Source organism: Pseudophryne corroboree, chromosome 10, assembly GCF_028390025.1.
Source record: "Pseudophryne corroboree isolate aPseCor3 chromosome 10, aPseCor3.hap2, whole genome shotgun sequence".
NCBI classification, from domain to species: Eukaryota; Metazoa; Chordata; class Amphibia; order Anura; family Myobatrachidae; genus Pseudophryne; species Pseudophryne corroboree.
The window spans coordinates 309290225-309313671 of NC_086453.1; the positions used below are offsets into that span (position 1 = coordinate 309290225).

Consider the following 23447-nt stretch of genomic DNA (forward strand, 5'->3'; position numbering starts at 1 on the left):
GAGAAACCTTGGAATCTAAAACCTTCTCCACCAAGAACTCTTGTTGCCCCTGAACATCCACCGAAGGTCTACCCTGGGAAGTCTTCCGAGGGAATCTCCTGGAAAAAATATACTGCTTCAGAAGGGAACAGTGAAAAGTATTGCCAATTTTAAGTGATTTAGGCAAGCGTAGCCGAAAAGCAACTGGGTTGACCTTCTTAACGATGAGGAACGGTCCAATAAATTTGGGTCCCAATCTAGCCGAGGGTTGTCGGAGCTTGATGTTGCGGGTTGACAACCACACCTTATCTCCCACCTTAAAAGTGCAGGGGCGTCGGAACTTATCAGAATTTTTTTTTTCTCGGAAGGCAGCCTTCTTAAGGGCAAGGTGCACCTTTTTCCAAATCATTCTGAGACTGGAAGTTAAGGTCAACGAGGAGACTGGAAAATGAGGGTAAAAAGAATTGGCTCTAGGATGAAAGCCCAAGACCGAAAAGAATGGGGACTCCTTGGTGGAAGAATGACAAGAGTTATTATAGGCAAACTCGGCCAAAGGAAGAAATTCAGACCAATCATTCTGAAGTTTGGCCGAATATAACCGTAAATACTGTTTTAACGACTGATTGACACGTTCAGTCTGTCCGTTAGACTGTGGATGGTACCCAGATGTTAAAGAGCGTTTCATATTTAATGAGGCACAAAAACGTTTCCAGAAACGGGCGATGAATTGCGGTCCCCAATCAGAGACAATATCCCTGGGTAAACCATGGAGCCTGAACACATGGCGGAGAAACAAAACTGCCAACCCTTGAGCAGAGGGTAATCGGGGAAGAGCAATGAAGTGGGCCATCTTACTAAAACGGTCTACTACCACCCAAATGACTCGAAATCCGGCTGAAAGAGGAAGGTCCACCACGAAATCCATGGATATATGTGACCATGGCCTGAGAGGAACGGTCAAAGGTATGAGTTGCCCGACCGGCAACGATCGAGATACCTTGTGCTGAGCACAAACCTGACAGGAACGGACAAATTCCCTTACATCTTTAGAAAGATTAGGCCACCACACTGAGCGAGAGACTAACTCGAAGGTCTTAGTGATATCCGGATGACCAGAAACTTTGTTATCATGAAACTCAGCTAGAACAGTGCCTCTCAGAAATTCGGGGATGAAGAGACGATCTGCAGGAGTAACTTTGGGAGCCTGCTGCTGAAGCTGGACTAGCTGTGTAAATAAATCCTGTGTGAGGCCTGCCCGGATGACAGACGATGGAACTATGGGGGTAGTAGCCGGATGGTTATTGTGAACCGGAAGAAAACAACGTGACAGGGCATCAGCTTTCGTATTCTTGGAACCGGGCCTGAAGGTGATAATAAACCTGAAACGAGTAAAAAACAGCGCCCAACGTGCCTGTCGGGCATTAAGCCGTTTAGCAGACTCAATATACTGCAGGTTCTTGTGGTCAGTAAACACCGTAATGGTATGCCTAGCTCCTTCCAGCCAATGCCTCCACTCCTCGAAAGCCCATTTAACTGCCAACAATTCTCGATTACCAACATCATAGTTGGATTCTGCGGAGGAGAATTTCCTGGACATGAAGGCACATGGGTGTAATTCCTGGGACTCCGGTTCTTCCTGAGAAAGGATAGCCCCCACTCCAACCTCTGAGGCATCTACCTCGACAATAAAGGGGAGCTCCGGGTTAGGGTGTCTGAGTACTGGAGCCGAAACAAAGGCCTGCTTTAAGGACTGAAAGGCAGACTTGGCTTCAGGCGACCAATTGGAAGGGTCCGCTCCTTTTTTAGTCAATGCTACTATAGGAGCAACCAAATCAGAGAAGGTATGAATAAAACGCCTATAGTAATTTGCAAACCCTAAAAAGCGCTGAATTGCTTTTAAGTTCGTGGGTTGTGCCCAATTTAGGATGGCCTGGAGTTTCTTAGGTTCCATGAAAAACCCCTTAGGAGAAATAATATACCCCAGGAAGGACACTTCTGTGATGTGGAAATCACATTTCTCCAGTTTGGCGTATAAATGATTTTCCCGTAATTTCTGAAGGACCAGTCGCACATGGGTAATATGTTGTTCAAAAGACTCAGAGTAAATCAAAATGTCGTCTAAATAAACGACTACAAACTTTCCAAGAAAGTCACGAAGGACGTCGTTAATGAGATCTTGAAATACCGCAGGAGCATTTGACAGCCCAAACGGCATTACCAGGTATTCATAATGTCCTGACTGTGTGCTGAAAGCCGTCTTCCACTCATCCCCAGATCTTATTCGGATGAGATTGTAAGCCCCTCTGAGATCGATCTTGGAGAAGATAACGGCAGACCGGAGCTGATCAAAGAGTACTGAAATCAATGGCAAGGGGTAGGTGTTTTTAACAGAAATTTTATTCAGAGCCCGAAAATCAATACATGGTCTGAGCGACCCATCTTTTTTCTCAACAAAAAAGAACCCTGCACTCAATGGAGATTTCGAGGGTCTAATGAAGCCTTTTTTTAGGCTCTCCTGTACATAATCATTCATTGCCGTGGTTTCCGGCCCAGACTGGGCATATAGTCTCCCCTTAGGTTAAGAGGCACCGGGAACTAAATCAATAGCACAGTCATAGGACCGATGAGGAGGCAGTATATCCGCATTACCCTTGAAGAAAACGTCAGCAAAGTCCTGATATTCCAGAGGAATAAGTTCTGGGGTGACGGCCGCAACCCGGACTGGACGGGAAATACACTCCTTAACACAAAAGGGACCCCATCGGGAAATCTCCCCAGACCGCCAATCTATGGTGGGATTATGAAAGGCAAGCCAGGGGTGACCCAAAACTACGGGGACAGCCGGACAATGAGTAAGGTAAAATTTGATTTTCTCTGAATGTAGGGCTCCTACTGTCAGTTGTACTGGAGGTGTGCGGTGAGTGATAACCCCATTAGAAAGCGGACCACCATCCAAGCCGTGCATGGTGATACGTTTATCCAAAGGTATCTGTGGAACGCCTAAGGCCTGAGCCCAACCAAGATCCATGAAATTTCCCGCAGCTCCACTGTCGACGAAGGCCGACACCAACGAACTGAGGCTACCAAAGGAAATTTTTACAGAAACTAATAAGGAATCGTTAGAGGAGATTAACTGCAGACCCAAGTGAACCCCCTCACTACTCACTTGGTCAGAGCGTTTCCCTGCTTATTCGGGCAATTACGTGCGATATGTCCCTTGCCACCACAATACAAGCAAAGACCAGAATTTAGCCTTCTGGTTCTTTCCTCTGGGGACAGCCGGGAGAGACCCATTTGCATGGGCTCCTCGACGTCCTCAGGGAAAGTATATACACATGGACTAGGCCTGAAACTAGCTCCTCTTTCAGCCCTCCGCTCACGGAGACGACGATCAATTTTAATAGCGAGCTCCATGAGTTTGTCTAGAGTCTCAGGAGCGGGGTACTGAAGGAGACTGTCTTTAATAACTTCAGACAAACCGAGGCGAAACTGACTGCGCACGGCCGGGTCATTCCAGCCACAGTCGTTCGACCAACGGCGAAACTCGGTACAATACGCCTCAGCTGGGTTTTTCCCTTGCTTAAGTGCACGCAGGTGGCTCTCAGCTGATGCTTCTCTATCAGGGTCATCATACAAAAGGCCTAAGGACTTAAAAAAGGCATCCACCGATAGCAAGGCAACATCATCCGCTTTTAGCCCAAAAGCCCAGGTCTGTGGATCACCTTGTAATAATGACATCACAATCCCGACCCGTTGAGACTCAGTACCAGAGGAACGGGGCCTTAAACGAAAATAAAGCTTACAAGCTTCCTTAAAATTAAAAAAATCCTTTCGGTTACCTGAAAAACGGTCGGGTAAATGCATTTTTGGTTCTGGAATCATACTCGGGGAGGCTCGCAAAAGATCTTCCTGCGATCTCACCCGAAGAGTAAGATCCTGAACCATCTGAGTTAATTCCTGAATCTGGTTGGCCAAAAGCTGGCTGGGATTTGGACCTAAAACTGCCGGATTCATGAGGCCGAATTTCTAAGCCCACCAAATACAAAACAACTTTTTTTTTTTGTGTTGTTTATTTTTGGGCCGGTGATAATGTTACGTTCCTGATGCTCAGAACTAGAGAGATGTTGCGAGGTGAGTTCAGAGCACCAGGACGCGACGCTGAACTAAGGAGTGGTACGAGAATAGCCCCTAGCACCCTACCTCCGTTGTCTTACCCGTGTGGTCAATTCACGCCTGAGTGACTATGGTTTCTTGGGCCCACGGCAGCCGCGTTTGAAGGGCGGATTAGGTCTGCCCAACTCCGATGCCCCCAGGTCTTAGCGTGAGACAAAGCGTGAACCGAGACAGGATAATAACAAGGGGACCTCTAACTAAAACAAACAAAAGCTAGGGGCTACTAACTACCCTGAAACTAAATATATGTGCGGCACGCCGCCAAAGGAAAAGAACAACAAAAGATACCACTGTCCGTTCCCCCACACGGCACCGCCGAGTTCTGGGGAGGACAGTGAAAAGCGGAAACCTCCGCAAAAACCACCAACACAAAAGTAATACAAGGATTAAGCGGCCTAGGCCGCAACTCGCGGCACAAGCCGCTACTCACAAACCGGGAGAGAACCCCAAGTAACGAGAACCCACGGATGACTGCAACAGGTTCGTTTTGGACAGGAAGGATTCCCAGGACCGGCTTCAGAACTCCAGGACACGGGAGCACAGGGAGCAGGATCGACCAGATACAGCTAAACCAGGAACAGACGTTACCAGGCAGGAACAGCATACAGGAAGCTATCACCGGCGTCTGTGCCAGGTAGTAAGGGAGAATTTAACAGGGAACCCTCCAATAGCTGCAGTGAAGCCTGATTAGTAATGTTGTGCAGCTGCCCAGCTGCACGACCAGAGCTAACAAGTGTAATGATTGGCAGGAAGCAACGGGGAACGCGGTAGTCAGTGGCGTCCCCGTTGCTAAGGGTCCGGCGGCTAAGCACGCACGGCGTCCTAGCGTTGCTAGGGACCCGGTGGCTCAGCGCGCACGGCGTCCTAGCGTTGCTAGGGACCCGGCGGCTCAGCGCGCACGGCGTCCCAGCGTTGCTAGGCGCCGGGCGGGCAGGGAAGGAGGTGCGGCGGTCGTGAGCGTCGCTCGGAAACAGACCGAGCGGCGCCGTGGACCGCGGCACCTAACAATACCGGGTTGTTACCGGGTTATTTGTGCGGTGTGAAAGGGGTATTATAGGTGTGTGTTCACTTCCTGCGTACTGGTAAAATCAGTCTCCACCTACTTTTGCTGGTTGGTGAAAACATTAAAGTGTTCATGGTGGAAACTTTAAAAAAAAAAAAAAACAGCATTAATTTCCACTTTTCCATATTCTCATTAAATGCTGCTCGTTTGAGTCTCATTTATGTTGTAAATGGGATGCGGTCAATTTACCTACATTTAAAATCCCGACGGTCAACATACAGACAACCATTGACTGACCGGTCAAAATACCGCCATTTAAAATACCTACAAGGTCAAAATACCGACATTTAAAATGTTGACAGGTCAAAAAGTCGAAATTCATTTTTCATGATTTTTTCATTGAAACAGATATGTTCATACTTTACCATCCCAGTGGACCTGGAGGAGGAATATAATAGTGTGCCGAGCACAGCAAGGCACCGTGCCCGAAGCACACGGTACACTTATACGGTGTCCATGTCGACATACACACACACAAAAATATGAAAAACTCATGTCAAGTTTTTAAATATCGGTATTTTGACCTTGTTGGTATTTTAAATTTCATGATTTTTACCTTGTCGGGATTTTGACCGTCGGTCAATTGTCGGTATTTTGACCGTCGGGATTTTGATTATAGGAATTTCATACTAAACCCTTGTAAACACCCTTAATGAGCATATGTTTGTTGTGGCATGATAGTGCATATCTTCTTGTATGCACTGTTCTTATTCCTTTCAGAATTGTGCCTCTATTAAGCAATGATCTGATTGGATAAAACTCCTATACTTCCCATTTTGTTGCCTATCAGTTTGCAATTTCCAGAATATAGGCATATCTCCCAACATCCTAGCTTCTGAAAGTGAGAACCCTTCGGCGTGCACCCCTGAAAAAAGGGGACATTGCCTTGTGTAAGGGGGCGTGGCCTCATGTCACGTGTCCTACACTCCCGGAGATGCTGGATTTCCCCCCGAAGACTGTCCCCACACTGTATAGATGCTGTCACCCAAAGCAGCAGTGTGTGCTCCCCCCAAGTCACCCCACCAACACCACCACCTTGGGATATTGTGGCCTGTTGGTGGGACACTCCCAGGAAAGCGGGACTGTCCACCTAAAGCAGGCCAGGTAGGAGATATAATATAGGGTGAGCCAACAAAATGGCTGCCTTTAATGTGCGTAGGTGATAGGTCTACTCTGACTAAAGTAAGTAACAGAAAAATAAGTAGCTGGATTATAAACCCATTATGCTTCTGCAGTCAAAATTAGTATTGTGTCAACTGGATTTAATGAATCAGTAACTTGAATCACCACTGCCAAGCACCAAAATTGCAGCCTCACAGCCTCTTCAGTGGTACAGCATGATGACACAGTGGTTAGTGTTGCTGCCTTTGATTTTAAGCATCACTGGGGTATGGGTTAAACCATTACATATTCTCTGTGTAATGTATGTTACATAAATAATTGCTCATAAATAACAAATAATGAATAGCAAAGAAATGGCGTTTTTTCAGAATGATTTTTTTGCATAGGTTTTAAAGAGGATTTTGAGAAAAAAATAGAATAAAACCATATATCATATTTCCCCTTGAATTATTACCTTGCATACTTTATAACCGCTTTGTCATCCGTAATACATTAAACAAATATTCTAGATAAATATTCACACAACAAACTACGTTACCGTGTGAACAGTTTCATTGCACCTATAGTTTACCAAAGTTGTTTTTTTATTTGCACTACTTCAAAATGCAATGACGCATTTTCTATATAATACAAGGTACATAAAGATGAAGATAAATGATTGTGTCTATACTAATGTTAAATACAGAGCACTGTTCTAGGGCAGCAGACAAAGGAAGAACAGTTCATTGGCAGGGGAGGGGGCTGCCAGGTGCACTGCAAATATTGCTCAATGGCCTTAGACGCATGGCCTGGTATGGGTCAGGTGCTACGGTATACAAGCGCACTGCTTGATTTGTAAGCTAGAGCAGCAAGACACCAGTCACAAAAGGCCACAAGCTACTTTTATTTATAAGTGCATTTAGAATTCTAAAGCCGCACCCAATGACTGCCCATTGTGCAATCACAGGGCCTGAGCCAGAGTGTACGTTATGTTGATGTTTTACGCAGTGGAGCAATTTTTTTTCTTATACCACTGCGCATGCATCAGGGTCGTATTGCGCATGTGCAACAATGTTCTTGCAACAGCGGTTACAATGATTATATTTGCAAAGTGATTAACAGTTAGCGGACAGTTTGTGGGAGGTAACGGGGAGTAGCGGCAAAACTCTAGTATGTTGAGACCATTTTGGGGGCATGTTTGAATCTGCAACCCTGTATGCATGTGCAGTGCCTCTGCCATTTTACTTAGTGCGGCCATGCTCAGACACTGTGTACAAAGCTACGAATGCATTTCCATACATCTCTGAATCAGGCCCACAGTCTCTAGTTACATGTTAACACAACCAGAGGCTTAATGCATTCCTGAAGGCTCTTGCTGATCAATGAACAAGAAAGGAGAACCCGTCTTCCCATTACAGGACAGACTGTGTGGAATTTCTGACAGAAGGGAAACACTGTTGCCCAGAAGGCTTACGAGTGGGGAGCGGCATACAACCACAATACGCATTTAGATTGTATGGATTCTTTTGTTATCAACTCCCCACATTGACATGCAAACGTGTATACTCTATTAATAGCAATAGCCTTTCTTTTCCTTTTGGCAGTTCAACCAAACAGTGCTTAGAAATACAATGATAAATATAGACGTAACCTTTTCTTAAGGTATAGCCCAGGAAGAAGGTCAGTATTCTTGTATAGGTACACAGTGTCAGGTTCCTGGAATTGTAAAACTACAATTACTGTATTTGGTTAATCTGTTGCTGTAGGTTCTCACACCCAAATGTCTTACAGTAAGGGAAAGAGAGCCATTCAGTGCTTGCATCAGATCCCAAGGCACAGTTTGTGTGGTCATAAGAGGGTCAGATACGCCAATCAATCATCAGATCACATTTGCTACTAATACCAATTGATATCTGAAAGCTCTGAAGCCATATGTTGACAGATTGGCTGGCCGGTGGCTTCTTTCAGCCGTATACACTAGAATTTGCATACGTTAAAGTCTAAAATGATCTTATTGTCTGGCAGAATTGCAGCGTATATAGGCACCTGTCTGGTCACACTTTACATCAGCGGTGGACAATAAGTAGCCCTCCAGCTGCTGTTGAGCTACAGATCCCAGCACACCCTGCCACAGTTTTATCATGCCCTGATAACAAAACGGAGGCAGGGCATGCTGGGACGTTTAGTAAGAGTGCAGCCGGAGGGCCACTTATTGCCGAACCCTGCTTTCCAAGGTGGGGATAGCTTTATTTCCATGGGCCAACTTGACACTCACATAAAACTATGGATATTTTTATAGCACGTTGCATTTTCTTTAGTATTACTTTTTTGTTTCCATTTCTTTTACAAATGTTTCACAAATAAGAATAAAGCATATATGCTTTGACCAGAATAATAAAATAAATTCTGTACCATTATATTAAGTGTGTATATATATATATATATATATATATATATATATGTGTGTGTGTGTGTGTGTGTGTGTGTGTGTATATATATATATATATATATATATATATACACATGTATATGAATATATATATATATACACATATATATATATATATATATGTGTGTGTATGTATATAGATGTGTGTATATAGATGTGTGTATATATATATATATATATATATATATATAGGCAATGGAAAGGTTCGGCACTCAGTTAGGTATGTGGTAGTACTTGCTGCGGTGCCCTCTGCGATCTATGGCAAGATCCAATAAGGTAAAGCAGGAATCAGCGGCACTCTGCAGACGGAGTATCAGGATAGAAAGTCTTTAATACGGTCCTATGCCGTTTCGGGGACTAGGCCCCGTCTTCAGGGACAAATCATACACGTGTATGATTTGTCCCTGAAGACGGGGCCTAGTCCCCGAAACGGCGTAGGACCGTATTAAAGACCTTCTATCCTGATACTCCGTCTGCAGAGTGCCGCTGATTCCTGCTTTACCCTATATATATATATATAATTTATTTATTTTAGTATTGGGTAATTGGAAAATGTCAAGGTTTAAAATGACAATGCCACATAGTAATTATCTTTTTTTGGAGGGGCTAACAGCAAGTTTTATAGCTTTTCAGAATGAAACCGTCAAGAGGGAGAGAGGGAGGGGGGTGTTGTGAGACATACTGTAGCACCAATCACAAGTCAAGAGATTGTAACTTCTGATTGGTCCTTCCACTCACACCTCCCCCAGCTTTATTGTAAGATAACTAGATATTTTAGTATATTTGTACTTCTAATCACTGTCACTCTTTATAGAGAACAATTCTATAATACTGTCGCTGTCTGTATTCATAAGGTCATTGGAGGTGAAAGCGCCAAGGCCTTTCTTTTGTGTGCAGAATGCAGTTTATATTATGCCTTTATTTGGGAGGGCCCAGTCTCTGATCACATGGTACTCTGTAAAATATGCACATCTGGTGTGAATGCGCCTCTAAAATGTGTTTTCATGTTTTGTTAGGCCTGGAAATCCCATCTCATGGGAAAGGATGGGTGCAAAATGAATCCTCGCAGAACAATGGCTCTCCAAAGAACACAGCAAGGAACACAAGGTAAAAGATCTGTCACAAAGTGCAATTTCACATTGTAAGTGCACCCTAAATACGTCCTCTCATGTCACTCGTCTGTGACCTCACGTCACCTTATTGAGTGCACATTTTGCCGACACACGCTGGTCCACATTCACGACGCACACTGGATTTGGTTTAACACCATTGCACCTAGATGGAACTCCTAGCACACAGTTATGCCTATACAATACTGAGCCAGGATCATTCTTGCTCCACGCAGCTCCTCCTGTAGGCCAATGCAGGCTTATGCGTCACCGCAGACCTGTGCACTCCGGTCAGTAAACATATTAAAATAACTCCTATTAACTAACATTCTGTTTTTACTAAAACAAAAGCACAGAAATGTTAGTTTTTTGTTTTTTTTATATATAATTAAATTTAAAAAGTATTTTAAATAATATATTTAAATATTTTATTTTTAAAAAATATACCACCCATTAGAAATAGCTTCCCCAGTATAGGCATAGATTGTAAAATTACTTCCCACCCCCCATCCCCCTAGTGTTAATAGATCCCAGAGACAGAGCCCCCACCCTCACCCCCAGTGTCAATGGTCCCCCAATGTTTAGTGCATCCCTCTCCTTGTGTCACTATACATGTCATTCTTTTCTTTTCTTTTTATATACAGTGCGTCCGGAAAATATTCACAGCGCTTTACTTTTTCCATATTTTGTTATGTTACAGCCTTATTCCAAAATGGAATAAATTAATTTCTCTTATGTCCTTGAGGATGCTGGGGTCCACATTAGTACCATGGGGTATAGACGGGTCCACTAGGAGCCATTGGCACCTTAAGAGTTTGAGAGTGTGGGCTGGCTCCTCCCTCAATGCCCCTCCTACCAGACCCAGTTTAGAAAATGTGCCTGGATGTGCCGGTCACAGCTAGGGGAGCTCTACAGAGTTTCCCTAGTAAAGTTTTTTTCAGAGTTTATTATTTTACAGGGAGGCTGCTGGCAACAGCCTCCCTGCTTCGAGGGACTAAGGGGGGGGGGGGGGGGGGGAGTAGTGTCCGCCCTGCGGGGTCTGAGCCACTATCTCTGCTGACAGGACACTGAGCTCCTGAGGGGATCGAACGTTCCCCGCCACAGGGGATCGCTCACCCCGGCAGCATGTCGCCACCCCCTTACAGAGCCAGAAGATCAGAAGAGGCGAGATGTGGAGGCACAAGGGTAAGAGCGCAGCTCTGAGCGGCTGCGCTCTGGGAAGGCTCAGCGGCACACAGTGTTGGTGCTGTGAGGGGCATCCTGAGCCAGCGTCTTAATACCCTACACTGGCCACAGACGCTAACCGGAGACTGGATCCCCAGGCTAGCGTCAGAATCCTCTGTCCGTACACAGACGCTCAACAGGGGATGGAATCCCCCGCCGTGCGACGGAGTCCTCAGGCCAGTATAAAGAATTTGTGCGGGAAGACGCGCCATCTTCTAGGGGCGGAGCTTCTCTTCAGAGTGGACCCAGCAGCGTTCAGCGCCATTTTCCTGCCTGCAGTTCCTGTACACAGACGCTGACAGAGCTGTCCCTCCAAGCAACTCCAGTTATCCTGTGCGGTACCAGGGGGTTGTAGAAGGGGAGCGGAGGCGGTGAATTAGATCTGTGCAACTATTACAGTACACAGTAGGCCCTGATAAGGGATGTATTTTGCGCTGTGAGTGGGTTGGCTCTGATCTCTGTGTCTCTCTTGCCATTCTCAGGGGGGAAACTCTGTCTAGCCTACCCTGTGTGTGTGGAGTGTTTGGGGTCTCCAGTCAGCTATGTCCAGGGACTCTGTGTCATATGCAGCTGAGGACATGTCCTCTCAGGATGATCTCATTCCATGTAATCGGGATTGCACTGTTGTAGCGCAGATACCAGCAAGGAAGCCGGAGTGGTTATCCTCTATCAAAACTATGATTTCTCAGATTTCTGCTAGGGTTGCTCAGAATGAATCTGCAACTCAGGTTTTACAGAATTCTATGACTGTGTAGTCTGGATCTGTTACCTCAGGCCCCCCCTCTGTGTGTTCCCACTAACGTGCTCTTGCCCAGATCATGCAAGACGACACGGATACCGACTCTGACACGGCAGACGGTGATGGGGACGTGCTCAGGGGGGCCGTATCTCTTGCAAAAGGGGTGCAGTTGATGATAGAGGCTATTAGAGATGTGTTGAATATTACTGACACAACACCTGAACAGGTTGAGGAGGCTTACTTCACTGACAATAAGAAAGCCTCGATAACCTTCCCTGCGTCCAAAGAATTAAATGCTATATTTGAAAAAGCATGGGAAAATCCAGAGAAAAAATTCCAGATCCCTAGGAGAGTTCTGGTTGCTTTCCCCTTCCCTGAGGAGGATAGAAAAAAAATGGGAAAACCCACCCATAGTGGACGCGTCTGTATCCAGACTCTCAAAAAAGGTGGTTTTACCAGTCCCAGGTTCAACCGCCTTAAAGGAGCCGGCTGATCGCAAGATTGATACTTCGCTCAAATCCATATACACGGCTTCAGGGGCAATACTCCGTCCTACTATTGCCTGTGCATGGATTTACAAAGCTATAGTAAAATGGTCTGGCACGTTACTTGAGGATTTGGATACATTAGATAAGAGTGACATTGAATTGTTTCTCCGTAACATTCAGGATTCTGCAGGTTTTATGGTGGAATCCATGAAAGACCTGGGTTCAATGGCTGCAGGAATTTCTTCCATGTCCATCTCAGCTCGTCGAGGACTGTGGCTGCGCCAGTGGTCTGCCGACGCGGAATCCAGGAGAGGTGTGGAGACCCTACCCTACACAGGTCAGGCTCTCTTTGGGGAAGCATTGGATGCGTGGATCTCCACGGCTACAGCGGGTAAGTCCCCTTTTCTTCCCTCAGCAGCTCCGGCTACGAAGAAACCTTTTTCTTCACCTGCATCTCAGTCCTTTCGGGTTTCTAAAGCAAGAAAGACCAAACCGGCCAACACCTTCTTTAGAGGGGGCCGACCAAAATCCAAGAAAACTGCTGCTCCCAAGAACAGAAGCCTGCTTCAGGTGCGCCAAAATCCTCCGCATGACGTTGGACAGCGCAGCCTGGAGGTAGGGCCGACGGGGGCGAGACTCAGACATTTCAGTCACTTCTGGGTGTCGTCCGGCCTGGACCCCTGGGTACTAGATATTGTGTCCCAGGGGTACTGGCTGAAATTTCAAGATCTCCCTCCTTATCTGTTCTTCACATTGGGCTTGCTAGCTTTGCCGGCAGACAGGGCTACCCTACAGGGAGCCATCCAGAAGTTGGTGGAGGCACAGGTCATTGTACCAGTCCCTCCTCAAATGCAGAACACAGGTTATTATTCAAACCATTTCGTGTTACCGAAACCGGATGGTTCGGTCAGACCCATTCTGAACTTTAAATCACTAAACCCCTTTCTGAGGGAGTTCAAGTTCAAAATGGAGTCTCTAAGGGCAGTGATAGGTCTGGAAGAGGGGGAATGCCTGGTATCCATGGATATCAAGGATGCGTACCTCCACATTCCGATTTGGCTGCCGCATCAGGCTTATCTCCGATTCGCTCTGTTGGACTGTCATTTTCAATTCCAGGCATACCATTCGGCCTCTCCACAGCACCAAGAGTTTTCACCAAAGTGATGGAGGAAATGATGGTTCTCCTCCGCAGACAGGGGGTGAACATAATTCCGTATCTGGACGATCTGCTGATAAAGGCATCGTCCAAGGAGAAGCTGTTTCAGTCAATAGCTCTCATGAACCAGCTTCTCAAGGAACATGGTTGGATCCTGAATATCCCAAAATCACATTTGGAACCAACCAGGAGGTTGTCCTTTCTGGGAATGATCCTCAACACGGAAGTGCAGAGGGTGTTTCTTCCAGAGGAAAAAGTGTTGGTGATACAATCAATGGTCCGGTATGTCCTGAAGCTAGCCCGGGTGTCGGTTCATCAGTGCATTCACCTTCTGGGGAAGATGGTGGCCTCTTACGAGGCTCTGCAGTATGGGAGGTTTCACGCTCGGTCCTTCCAACTGGATCTCCTGGACAAGTGGTCGGGATCCCATCTACACATGCACCAGAGAATACGTCTGTCGCCAAGGGCCAGGATTTCACTCCTCTGGTGGCTGCAATTACCTCACCTTCTGGAGGGCCGCAGGTTCGGGATTCAGGACAGGATCCTTCTAACCACGGATGCAAGTCTCCGGGGCTGGGGCGCCACCAAGGAAGGTGGTCAAGTCTGGAAGCCGGCCTGCCGATAAACATTCTGGAACTAAGAGCCGTATACAACGGTCTTCTCCAAGCGGCCCATCTTCTGAGAGTTCGGGCCGTTCAAGTACAGTCGGACAACGTAACGACAGTGGCTTACATAAACCAACAAGGCAGAACGAAGAGCAGAGCTGCAATGTCAGAGGTAACAAGAATCATCCTCTGGGCAGAAAAACACGCAATGGCGCTCTCAGCAATCTTCATTCCGGGAGTAGACACAATCTCCATCCAGGGGAGTGGGGTCTTCATCCAGAGGTGTTCAAGGAGGTAACCGATCTTTGGGGCATACCCCAAATCGACATGATGGCCTCTCGTCTCAACAAGAAGCTTCGGCGGTATTGTTCCAGGTCACCCTAGTGACTCTGTGGGTGTTCCAGTCGGTGTACGTGTTTCCTCCACTTCCACTCATTCCAAGGGTTCTCAAACTCATAAAGAGAACAGGAGTTCAGGCAATCCTCATTGCTTCGGACTGGCCAAGAAGGGCTTGGTACGCGGATCTTCTGGATCTACTGCTAGAAGAGCCGAGGCCTCTTCCTCTTCGGGAGGACCTGCTGCAGCAGGGGTCGTTCGCCTATCAAGACTTACTACGGCTACGTTTGACGGCATGGAGGTTGAACGCCAGATACTAGCTCAGAAGGGCATTCCGAACAAGGTCATTCCTACCCTGATACAGGCTAGGAAAGGAGTAACGTCTAAATATTACCATCGTATTTGGAAATAATATGTGCCGTGGTGTGAGTCCAAGAAGTTTCCTACGGTGGAGTTTCAACTGGGACGTTTTCTCCTCTTTCTGCAAGCAGGTGTGGATATGGGCCTGAGGTTAGGATCCATAAAGGTCCAGATTTCGTCTCTATCCATTTTCTTCCAGAAACAGTTGGCTGCCTTCCCTGAAGTTCAGACTTTTTTGAAGGGAGTACTGCACATCCAACCTCCCTTTGTACCGCCTACGGCGCCCTGGGATCTTAACGTTGTGTTGCAGTTCCTCCAGTCGGACTGGTTTGAACCTCTACAGGAGGTTGAGGTCAAGTTTCTCACGTGGAAGGCTGTCACTTTGTTGGCCTTAGCTTCTGCTAGACGTGTGTCGGAGTTGGGGGCTTTGTCATGTAAAAGCCCATATTTGATCTTCCATGAAGATAGAGCTGAGCTTCGGACACGTCAGCAGTTTCTTCCGAAGGTTGTGTCGGCATTTCATATCAACCAACCTATTGTGGTGACAGTTGCGACTGACTCCTCAATTTCAGCAAAGTCCTTAGATATTGTAAGGGCTCTAAAAATCAATGTGAGGAGGACTGCTCGTCACAGAAAATCTGACTCTGGGTGTCCTGCTTCTAAGCAGACGATCTCTTGCTGGATCAGGTTCACTATCCAGCATGCGTATTCTACGGCAGGCTTGCCGTGTCCTACGTCTGTTAAGGCCCATTCTACTGGTAAGGTGGGATCTTCCTGGGCGGCGGCCCGGGGTGTCTCGGCATTGCAACTCTGCCGAGCAGCTACCTGGTCAGGGTCGAACACGTTCGCAAAGTTCTACAAGTTCGATACTTTGGCCTCTGAGGACCTAAAGTTTGGTCAGTTGGTTCTGCAGGAGCCTCCACTCTCTCCCTCCTGTTCTGGGAGCTTTGGTACATCCCCATGGCACTAATGTGGACCCCAGCATCCTCTAGGACGTAGAAAATAGGATTTTAATTACCTACCGGTAATCCTTTTCTCGTAGTCCGTAGAGGATGCTGGGCGCCCGCCCAGCGCTTCGTTCTCCTGCAGTGGTTTTTTAGTTCAGTACTTCTTAGTTCTGGGAAAGTACTGTCTTGTTACTTGGTAAGTAATCTTGTTCAGCCGTTGCTGATGTTTCAAGCTAGTTAGCTTGGGTTGCCTTGTGTGTGAGCTGGTGTAAATGTCGCCACTATCTGTGTAATCCTTCTCTCGAAGATGTCCGTCTCCTCGGGCACAGTTTCTACACTGGGTCTGGTAGGAGGGGTATAGAGGGAGGAGCCAGCCACACTCTCAAACTCTAAAAGGGCCAGTGGCTCCTAGTTGACCCGTCTATACCCCATGGTACTAATGTGGACCTCTGCATCCTCTACTATCAACGAGAAAAGGATTTACCGGTAGGTAATTAAAATCCTATTTTTTCCCCTTAAAATTCTACACACAGTACCCCATAATGAAAATGTGAAAGTTTTTTTTTTGAGATTTTTGCAACTTTATAAAAACCTAAGAAATCACATGTACATAAATATTCACAGCCTTTGCCATGAAGCTCAAAATTGAGCTCAGGTGCATCCTGTTTCCATTGATCGTACTTGAGATGTTCCTACAGCTTAATTGGAGGCCACCTGTGGTAAATTCAGTTGATTGGACATGATTTGGAAAGGCACACACCTGTCTATATAAGGTCCCACACTTAACAGTGCATGTCTGAGCATAAACCAAGCATTAAGTCAAAGGAATTGTCTGTAGACCTCCGAGACAGGATTGTCTCGAGGCACAAATCTGGGGAAGGGTACAGAAAAATATCTGCTGCTTTGAAGGTCCCAATGAGCACAGTGGCCTCCATCATCCGTAAATGGAAGGAGTTCAGAACTACCAGGACTCTTCCTAGAGCTGGCCGGCCGTCTAAACTGAGCGATAGGGGAAGAAGGGCCCTAGTCAGGGAGGTGACCAAGATCCCGATGGTCACTCTGTCAGAGTTACAGCATTCCTCTGTGGAGAGAGGAGAAACTTCCAGAAGGACAGCCATCTCTGCAGCAATCCACCAATCAGGCCTGTATGGTAAAGTGGCCAGACAGAAGCCACTCCTTAGTAAAAAGCACATGGCAGCCTGCCTGGAGTTTGACAAAATGCACCTTAAGGACTCTCAGACCATGAGAAACAAAATTCTCTGGAGGAGACAAAGATTGAACTCTTTGGCGTGAATGCGAGGCGTCATGTTTGGAGGAGGCACCGCTCATCACTAGGCCAATACCATCTCTACAGTGAAGCATGGTGGTGGCAGCATCATGCTGTGGGGATGTTTTTCAGCATCAGGAACTGGGAGACTAGTCAGGATAGAGGGAAAGATGAATGCAGCAATGTACAGAGACATCCTGGATGAAAACCTGCTCCAGAGTTCTCTTGACCTCAGACTGGGCAACGGTTCAGCAGGACAACGACTCCATCTTTCAGCAGGGCAACGACCCTAAGCACACAGCCAAGATATCAAAGGAGTGGCTTCAGGACAACTATGTGAATGTCCTTGAGTGGCCCAGCCAGAGCCCAGACTAGAATCCGATTGAACATCTCTGGAGAGATCTGAAAATGGCTGTGTACCGATGCTTCCCATCCAACCTGATGGAGCTTGAGAGGTGCTGCAAAGAGGAGTGGACGAAACTGGCCAAAGATAGGTGTGCCAAGCTTGTGGCATCATATTCAAAAAGACTTGAGGCTGTAATTGCTGCCAAAGGTGCATCAACAAAGTATTGAGCGAAGGCTGTGAATACTTATGTACATGTGATTTCTTAGTTTTTTATTTTTAATAAATTTGCAAAAATCTCAAAAAAACTTTTTTCACGTTGTCATTATGGGGTATTATGTGTAGAATTTTGAGAGGGGAAAAATAATTTATTCCATTTTGGAATAAGGCTGTAATATAACAATATGTGAAGCGCGGTGAATACTTTGCAGTTGCACTGTATTCTCCACCCCCTCCCCTGCCAAAAAAAAAAAAAACATTTTTGATGGGCAGCATTTACACCCCCTACCCACCCCTCCAGTGCCAAAAGATGACCCCCCTATTACTCCACCTCCATCATAGCCACGACCCCTCACCTTATTGCAGCGTGGGTCAGGGGCGGGACTAATCATTAGTCCCTGCTGCTGCAGCTGATCTCTGCACACGCACTGCATTTTGTGGTGCAATTTCGGGAGTGATGCCATCGGTCACAGACCACGGCATCACTCCCAGGGGGCCGCAGTAGGAGCAGGAAGGATTTCCTCCATAAAAGACAGGGGACACAGCAGGTCAGCACCGACTTATAGGATACGACCTGGTGGTAACGCACTCCTCTCTGCGGTCATATCCCATACGTTTAGTCCAGTTAAGTGGTTAGGTAGAGTTTTTCCAACACTCTGCATTTTGAAGGATGATCTTAGGACATGGTAAATGCTTTTCAACAACAACAATAATAATAATGATAATAATATGGCAGCTTTGCCCGTTCATATTCTGTCACAATGACAACTGGATAATGTGGCATTAATGACTAAGGGGCCCTACTCACTGGCCGACCCGCCGCCGAGCTGCCCGACGGCGGATACGGCCGACGAGCGACCCGGCGGCGGGGGGGCAGTGACGGGGGGAGTGAAGTTTCTTCACTCCCCCCGTCACGCGGCTGCATTGAAGTGCAGGCAAATATGGACGAGATCGTCCATATTGGCCTGCATGCACAGCCGACGGGAGACCAGCGATGAACGAGCGCGGGGACGCGCATCGTTCATCGCTGGAGTCTCCACACTGAAAGATATGAACGAGTTCTCGTTCATTTATGAACGAGGTCGTTCATATCTTTCTGAAAATCGGCCAGTGTGTAGGAGACTTAAGTTTCTCCATTAATTATTTAAAAAAGTGACAAATTAGCGTCATCACTAGATGATGATAATGTTATCTATGAGGTAACATCCAGATGGGAATTTAACACCATGTGGTCTGTCACCCATTTTTCATTACTAACATCAAATATGTATAATAGGAGAGAAGTCTACAAACATGACAGGTCTGATCCTTTATATATGTTTTGTTTGCTGTGCAGAGATTTAGTAAGCTGTTACCTGTTACACAGTGTAATATGTACTGATCAGCCATTACATTAAAACCGCCTGACTAATATTGTGAAGGTCCAAAACATCTCTGACCCATCGAGGCATGGACTCCACAAGACCTCTGAAGGTGTCCTGTTATATCTGGCACAAAGATGTTAGCAGCAGATCCTTTAAATCCTGTAAGTTGTGAGCTGGGGCCTCCATGGTCAGGGCTTGTTTTTCCCAGCACATCCCACAGAGATCTGGGGAATTTGGAAGCCAAAGTTAACACCTTGAACTCTTTGTCACGTTCCTGAACCATTTCTGAACACTTTTTGCAGTGTGGCAGGGCGCATTATCCTGCTGCAAGAGGCCATGGTCTTCGGGGAGTACTGTTGCCATGGGTGTACTTAGTTTGAAACAATGTTTAGGAAAGCGATGATTGTTAAAGGAACCTCCACATGAATGACAGGACCCTAGGTTCCCCAGTAGTTCATCGCCCAGAGCATCACACTGTATCTGGTGGCTTGCCTTTTTTCCATAAGGCATCCTAGTGCCATCTTTTCTCCAAGTAAACTGTGCACCCAGCCAATCACATGATGTAATAGAAAACCTGATTCATCAGACAAGGCCACCTTCTTCCGTTGCTCCGTGGTTCAGTTCTGCTGCTTACGTTGTAGGTGCTTTCAATGGTGGACCAGGGTCAGCATGTGCACTCTGACCCTATGTGCAGCAAGTTGTTCTGATGGAATACATATGTAATCCTGGCTGATGGGATCCTGACAGCGGCATCCCGTCAGCTAGAATCCCGGTTGCAAGGAAGTGAGTCCCCCTCGCAGGCTCGAGGCTCGCTGCCCTCCCCACACTTAACCTCACCTGTCAGTGGTTTTAATGTTACGGCTGGTGTAAATACATAATGCAATATGTAAACAGCTAACTATATGACTCACTGCCTATCCAAATCAATTAAATCCATTGTTCTGGGATTTACTGTAGTCTTTTTTTCTCTCTCGTTATGTGTCATCTAATCCAGGCGTTGCCTATTCTACTCATTGTAATCCTACATGTATGTTGTGCTCCTAAAACGGCTGCCTCGGGTGGAACCCTCGTGGCTAGGATGAATAATTCTTGCAACCGATGACCCAAGTTGGCTGGCACAACTTTGTATTATACTTATGGTTTCTCTGCAAATCTAAAACCCTGTATTATGCTTGTACTGTAAAGCGCCTTGAGTCCTATTGGAGAAAAGAGCTATTTAAAGAAAATTATCCAATAAGCTACATTTATTTGTCTGTCGCACAGGCAGCCGTATGAGTTTCAAATCCCACTGGGTGTTCAGATTATATTTATTGTATGTTTGTATATTCTATATGGTTCTCACTTCTAATGGCTTATTTTTATCCAGCAGCACTTAAAGGCGGGGGATCAACAGTCACGAAGACTGGGACCACGGGAGCAAAGCCACGTCCACCTATTGCTGGCAGTAAAATCCCAGGCCCTAGGGCAGGATTAAATAAGACTACAAGCAAACCTCAACCAAAGCGGTGACTGACGACAGCGACTAATGCTTCCATTACACAGATGCTGGCGTGACTGGCCCAGAGTACCAGAAACTATCTGGTCTCTACAGCCAGTAACAGCCGCTAATGCTTCTGTTACTATTCACATCTGATGGTTGTGCAATGAAAGTAAATATCTGATTGGTTTCTACCATTTTATTGTACAGTGGAGCTTGAACGTTTGTGAACCCTTCAGAATCACACATACGTGGTATTGGATTATTTTCCTCAAGAAAAAAATGAGCACGTCTAATTTTTTGGTTTCATCTGTTTGATTTGGTTCTCTTTATCTACTTTTAGGACTTGTGTGAAAATCTGAGGTAGTTTTAGTCCAAATTTCAGCAGGAATATGGAAAATGTTGAATGGTTCACAAACTTTCAAGCACCGCTGTAGATTTGCACTTTTGAGCAGAGTTTGAAGACAATTATTATCTCACATGTAGAGTTCAACGCAAGTCAGACGTAATGCTCCCACATTGTGTGCACGAAACTAATGTTGTATATTTGCCCATATGCCAAGTTGTACACAATTTTGTGGACAGACCACCAGTATACATACGTCATCATCAGTGCGCACTTCCACCCGTCCTAGGGCCTGCTACAGAGGCTGCTGCGTACGCTCTGGTCTCTGGCGGAGTTGAGGGAACGATAATATGCAAATTATAGTTTCAGCCTTGTGTACTAGTGCACGCCTGAATGCTCAAGCCCTGAGGCTCCTGCTTTCTGTGTCTCTGTGCGCTGTAACACTCCCGTGGGTTTTTGACACGCCACAAGAAATGCTGAAATGGGCGTCTTAGAAAGAAGCCGCTTCACTAACATGCCTGCGACACTCCCATCAAGCACCCAAGAGATGGACTAAAGACAATTTCCCAGGCACTTCCATCACTTGCTGCTCCATTTCTGATACCGTCTAATCTGATCCCAGCAGCTCCTTTGTGCGTACACTCATGCTAACACATACGCCACAGGGGGTTGTGGGACACTGCAAGTTGACACCAAAATGATGGCTCCTCCACAGTGACAGGAGTTGGGTGCTGCTGTGTGATATTATCCTGCAGCAACCGGCTACTGTCACTGAGAAGGAGCTGGCAGTGCAGGCACACATTTCTGTAGGCAGCCTAGCTTCTTTGGGGATGATGGGCACGCCCCCGGAGTGCTGTAACAGGGAGGCCTCCTGCTAAGCCATGCACCCTCTGTCATCAGTGGAGACTCCTGTGAGGCCACGCCCCTTTATCTAAGGCCACACTCCTTTTTTGGCTGTCGCTGACCCCCGTGCCGCCACTTTCATACACCATAGGGGTTTTCTGAAGTTTTTCATGCATGCACAGTAGCAAACCATCGTTCAGCTGCATGAGCATCGGCATTGTGATCTGTTTGCAACTGACTCACAATCAGGCCTCTAGGCTTGGTGCAAAAGATCCATCTGAAAACAGACATATTTGCCCTTACCGCCATGTCTGCATACCCCTCGGTTCCGTTGCCAAACACTCCATGAAAATTGCTGATGTGAGAATGTCCAGTTACTCCCCTCTCAACCGCAAATGAAGGTAGAACTGTATTGCGGATGACTCATAGTTGCATGCACTTGTTGCGTTCAGGTGCATGCATAGAATAATAACTTGTAAGATTCGCTCTGCAAACAGACTTCACCTATAATCCTAAATCATGAATTTTTTTCCCCACGTTGTTTTGTAGTTAATATGTAAAACATCAGCTTTCCAAATGCTTCTCGTCTAGATCGTAGCAGAATTTGGCTCAACAGGATAGAAAATAGTATTGATCAGCACACAGGACCAGCACATTCATACAGTATAATAACTTGTGTCCACTCTCCAAATAGTATATACCAGCAATATGCTCTGTGCAAAATGGAAACATACTGTAGTTAGGGTAAGTGATAAGATTGGTGCATGAAGCTTGCACTCCAATCCACTAGTTTACATTTAAATTGACAAGACCATCCACGTTGTCTTTTATTTATAACAAACTAGGTACCACACGCTTGTTGTAAATCCAAATTGTAATGCTTTAAACATTTTATCAAATTATTATGGTACATAAAGGGACTCGCAGCTTAATCTCTTGATACTCTGTGATACAGTGGTATCCCCCAGTCTTAATCCTCGGGACCATAGATGTAAATCTCCCTTTATCCTTACGGTATCCTTTACAATGAGAAATTATGTTTTAAAACTTACAGCAAGATTACAGACACATGTAATGTGGCAACTGTTGTGGAACTACAAGTCCCACCACAAACTGCTAGCAAAAGGACAGCCTCTTTACTAATAAATGATCCCCAAACTGTTTTGACTCCTGCATTTCAGGACACCTGACTTGTTTTAGGGAGCGTTCACATATGAATATAAGTATGTGTGCCTATGGTGGAAGGCGAATCTTGCATTTACAGTCCTGAGAGGTGCGAATGGGTGCCCTTCAGTGCAGCATATATGATTAAACCAGTCCACATGATAGATCACTCTGATGTTGGAACCGCATCATGCAGAGACCCAGCCTGAGCTAATTCTTGTAATTTCACATTTGCAGGTTATTCTGTCTTTGCACGTCAATGTTTTTCTCTATTAATATATATGCGTTTTATGATGCAATGTGTGTTCTATGTAAGCAGAGTATAAATTCACCATAAAGATATATATGTATTTTTATGAAGTTGCTATATTAAATTATTTTACTTTGTTTATGTCTAATGCACACTTTCATAATGTCTCTTGTTGCACTTGGTGCATTCAGGTCAGAACATCAGACAAAGGAATCAGGTGCTGTAATCTTTACCAACCACTGCAGTGGTACCCAAACTTTTCTCAATCACGGCGTCCTAGAGTATCAGAATTTTTTTCACGGCAACTCTAGGTAAAAAGTTTCTTATTGAGACATTTAGAAATAAATATAAAATTAAATAAATTGTATTTACAGTATGTCATCCGTAGGTTCAATTATGTGGTCAGGGACAGGGTTCGCTTTTGTATGTCCACATGTTTTATGAT

The 23447-nt window shown here is 45.9% G+C and overlaps 1 protein-coding gene across 4 annotated transcripts in view; it reads left to right on the forward strand.

Annotated features, from left to right (window-relative positions):
• Nucleotides 1-23139, forward strand: part of CEP104 (centrosomal protein 104) — a 232639-nt gene extending 209500 nt beyond the window's left edge. For 2 of the 4 annotated variants that reach the window (XM_063943460.1, XM_063943462.1), the window contains exons 21-22: nt 9782-9872; nt 20289-23139. In XM_063943460.1, the coding sequence (XP_063799530.1) occupies nt 9782-9872; nt 20289-20431 (234 nt within the window). In that variant the 3' untranslated portion in view covers nt 20432-23139. The remainder of the gene's footprint in view (nt 1-9781; nt 9873-20288) is intronic. The other 2 variants (XM_063943461.1, XM_063943463.1) reach the window with 1 other exon arrangement.
• The last annotated feature ends 308 nt before the right edge of the window (nt 23140-23447 follow it).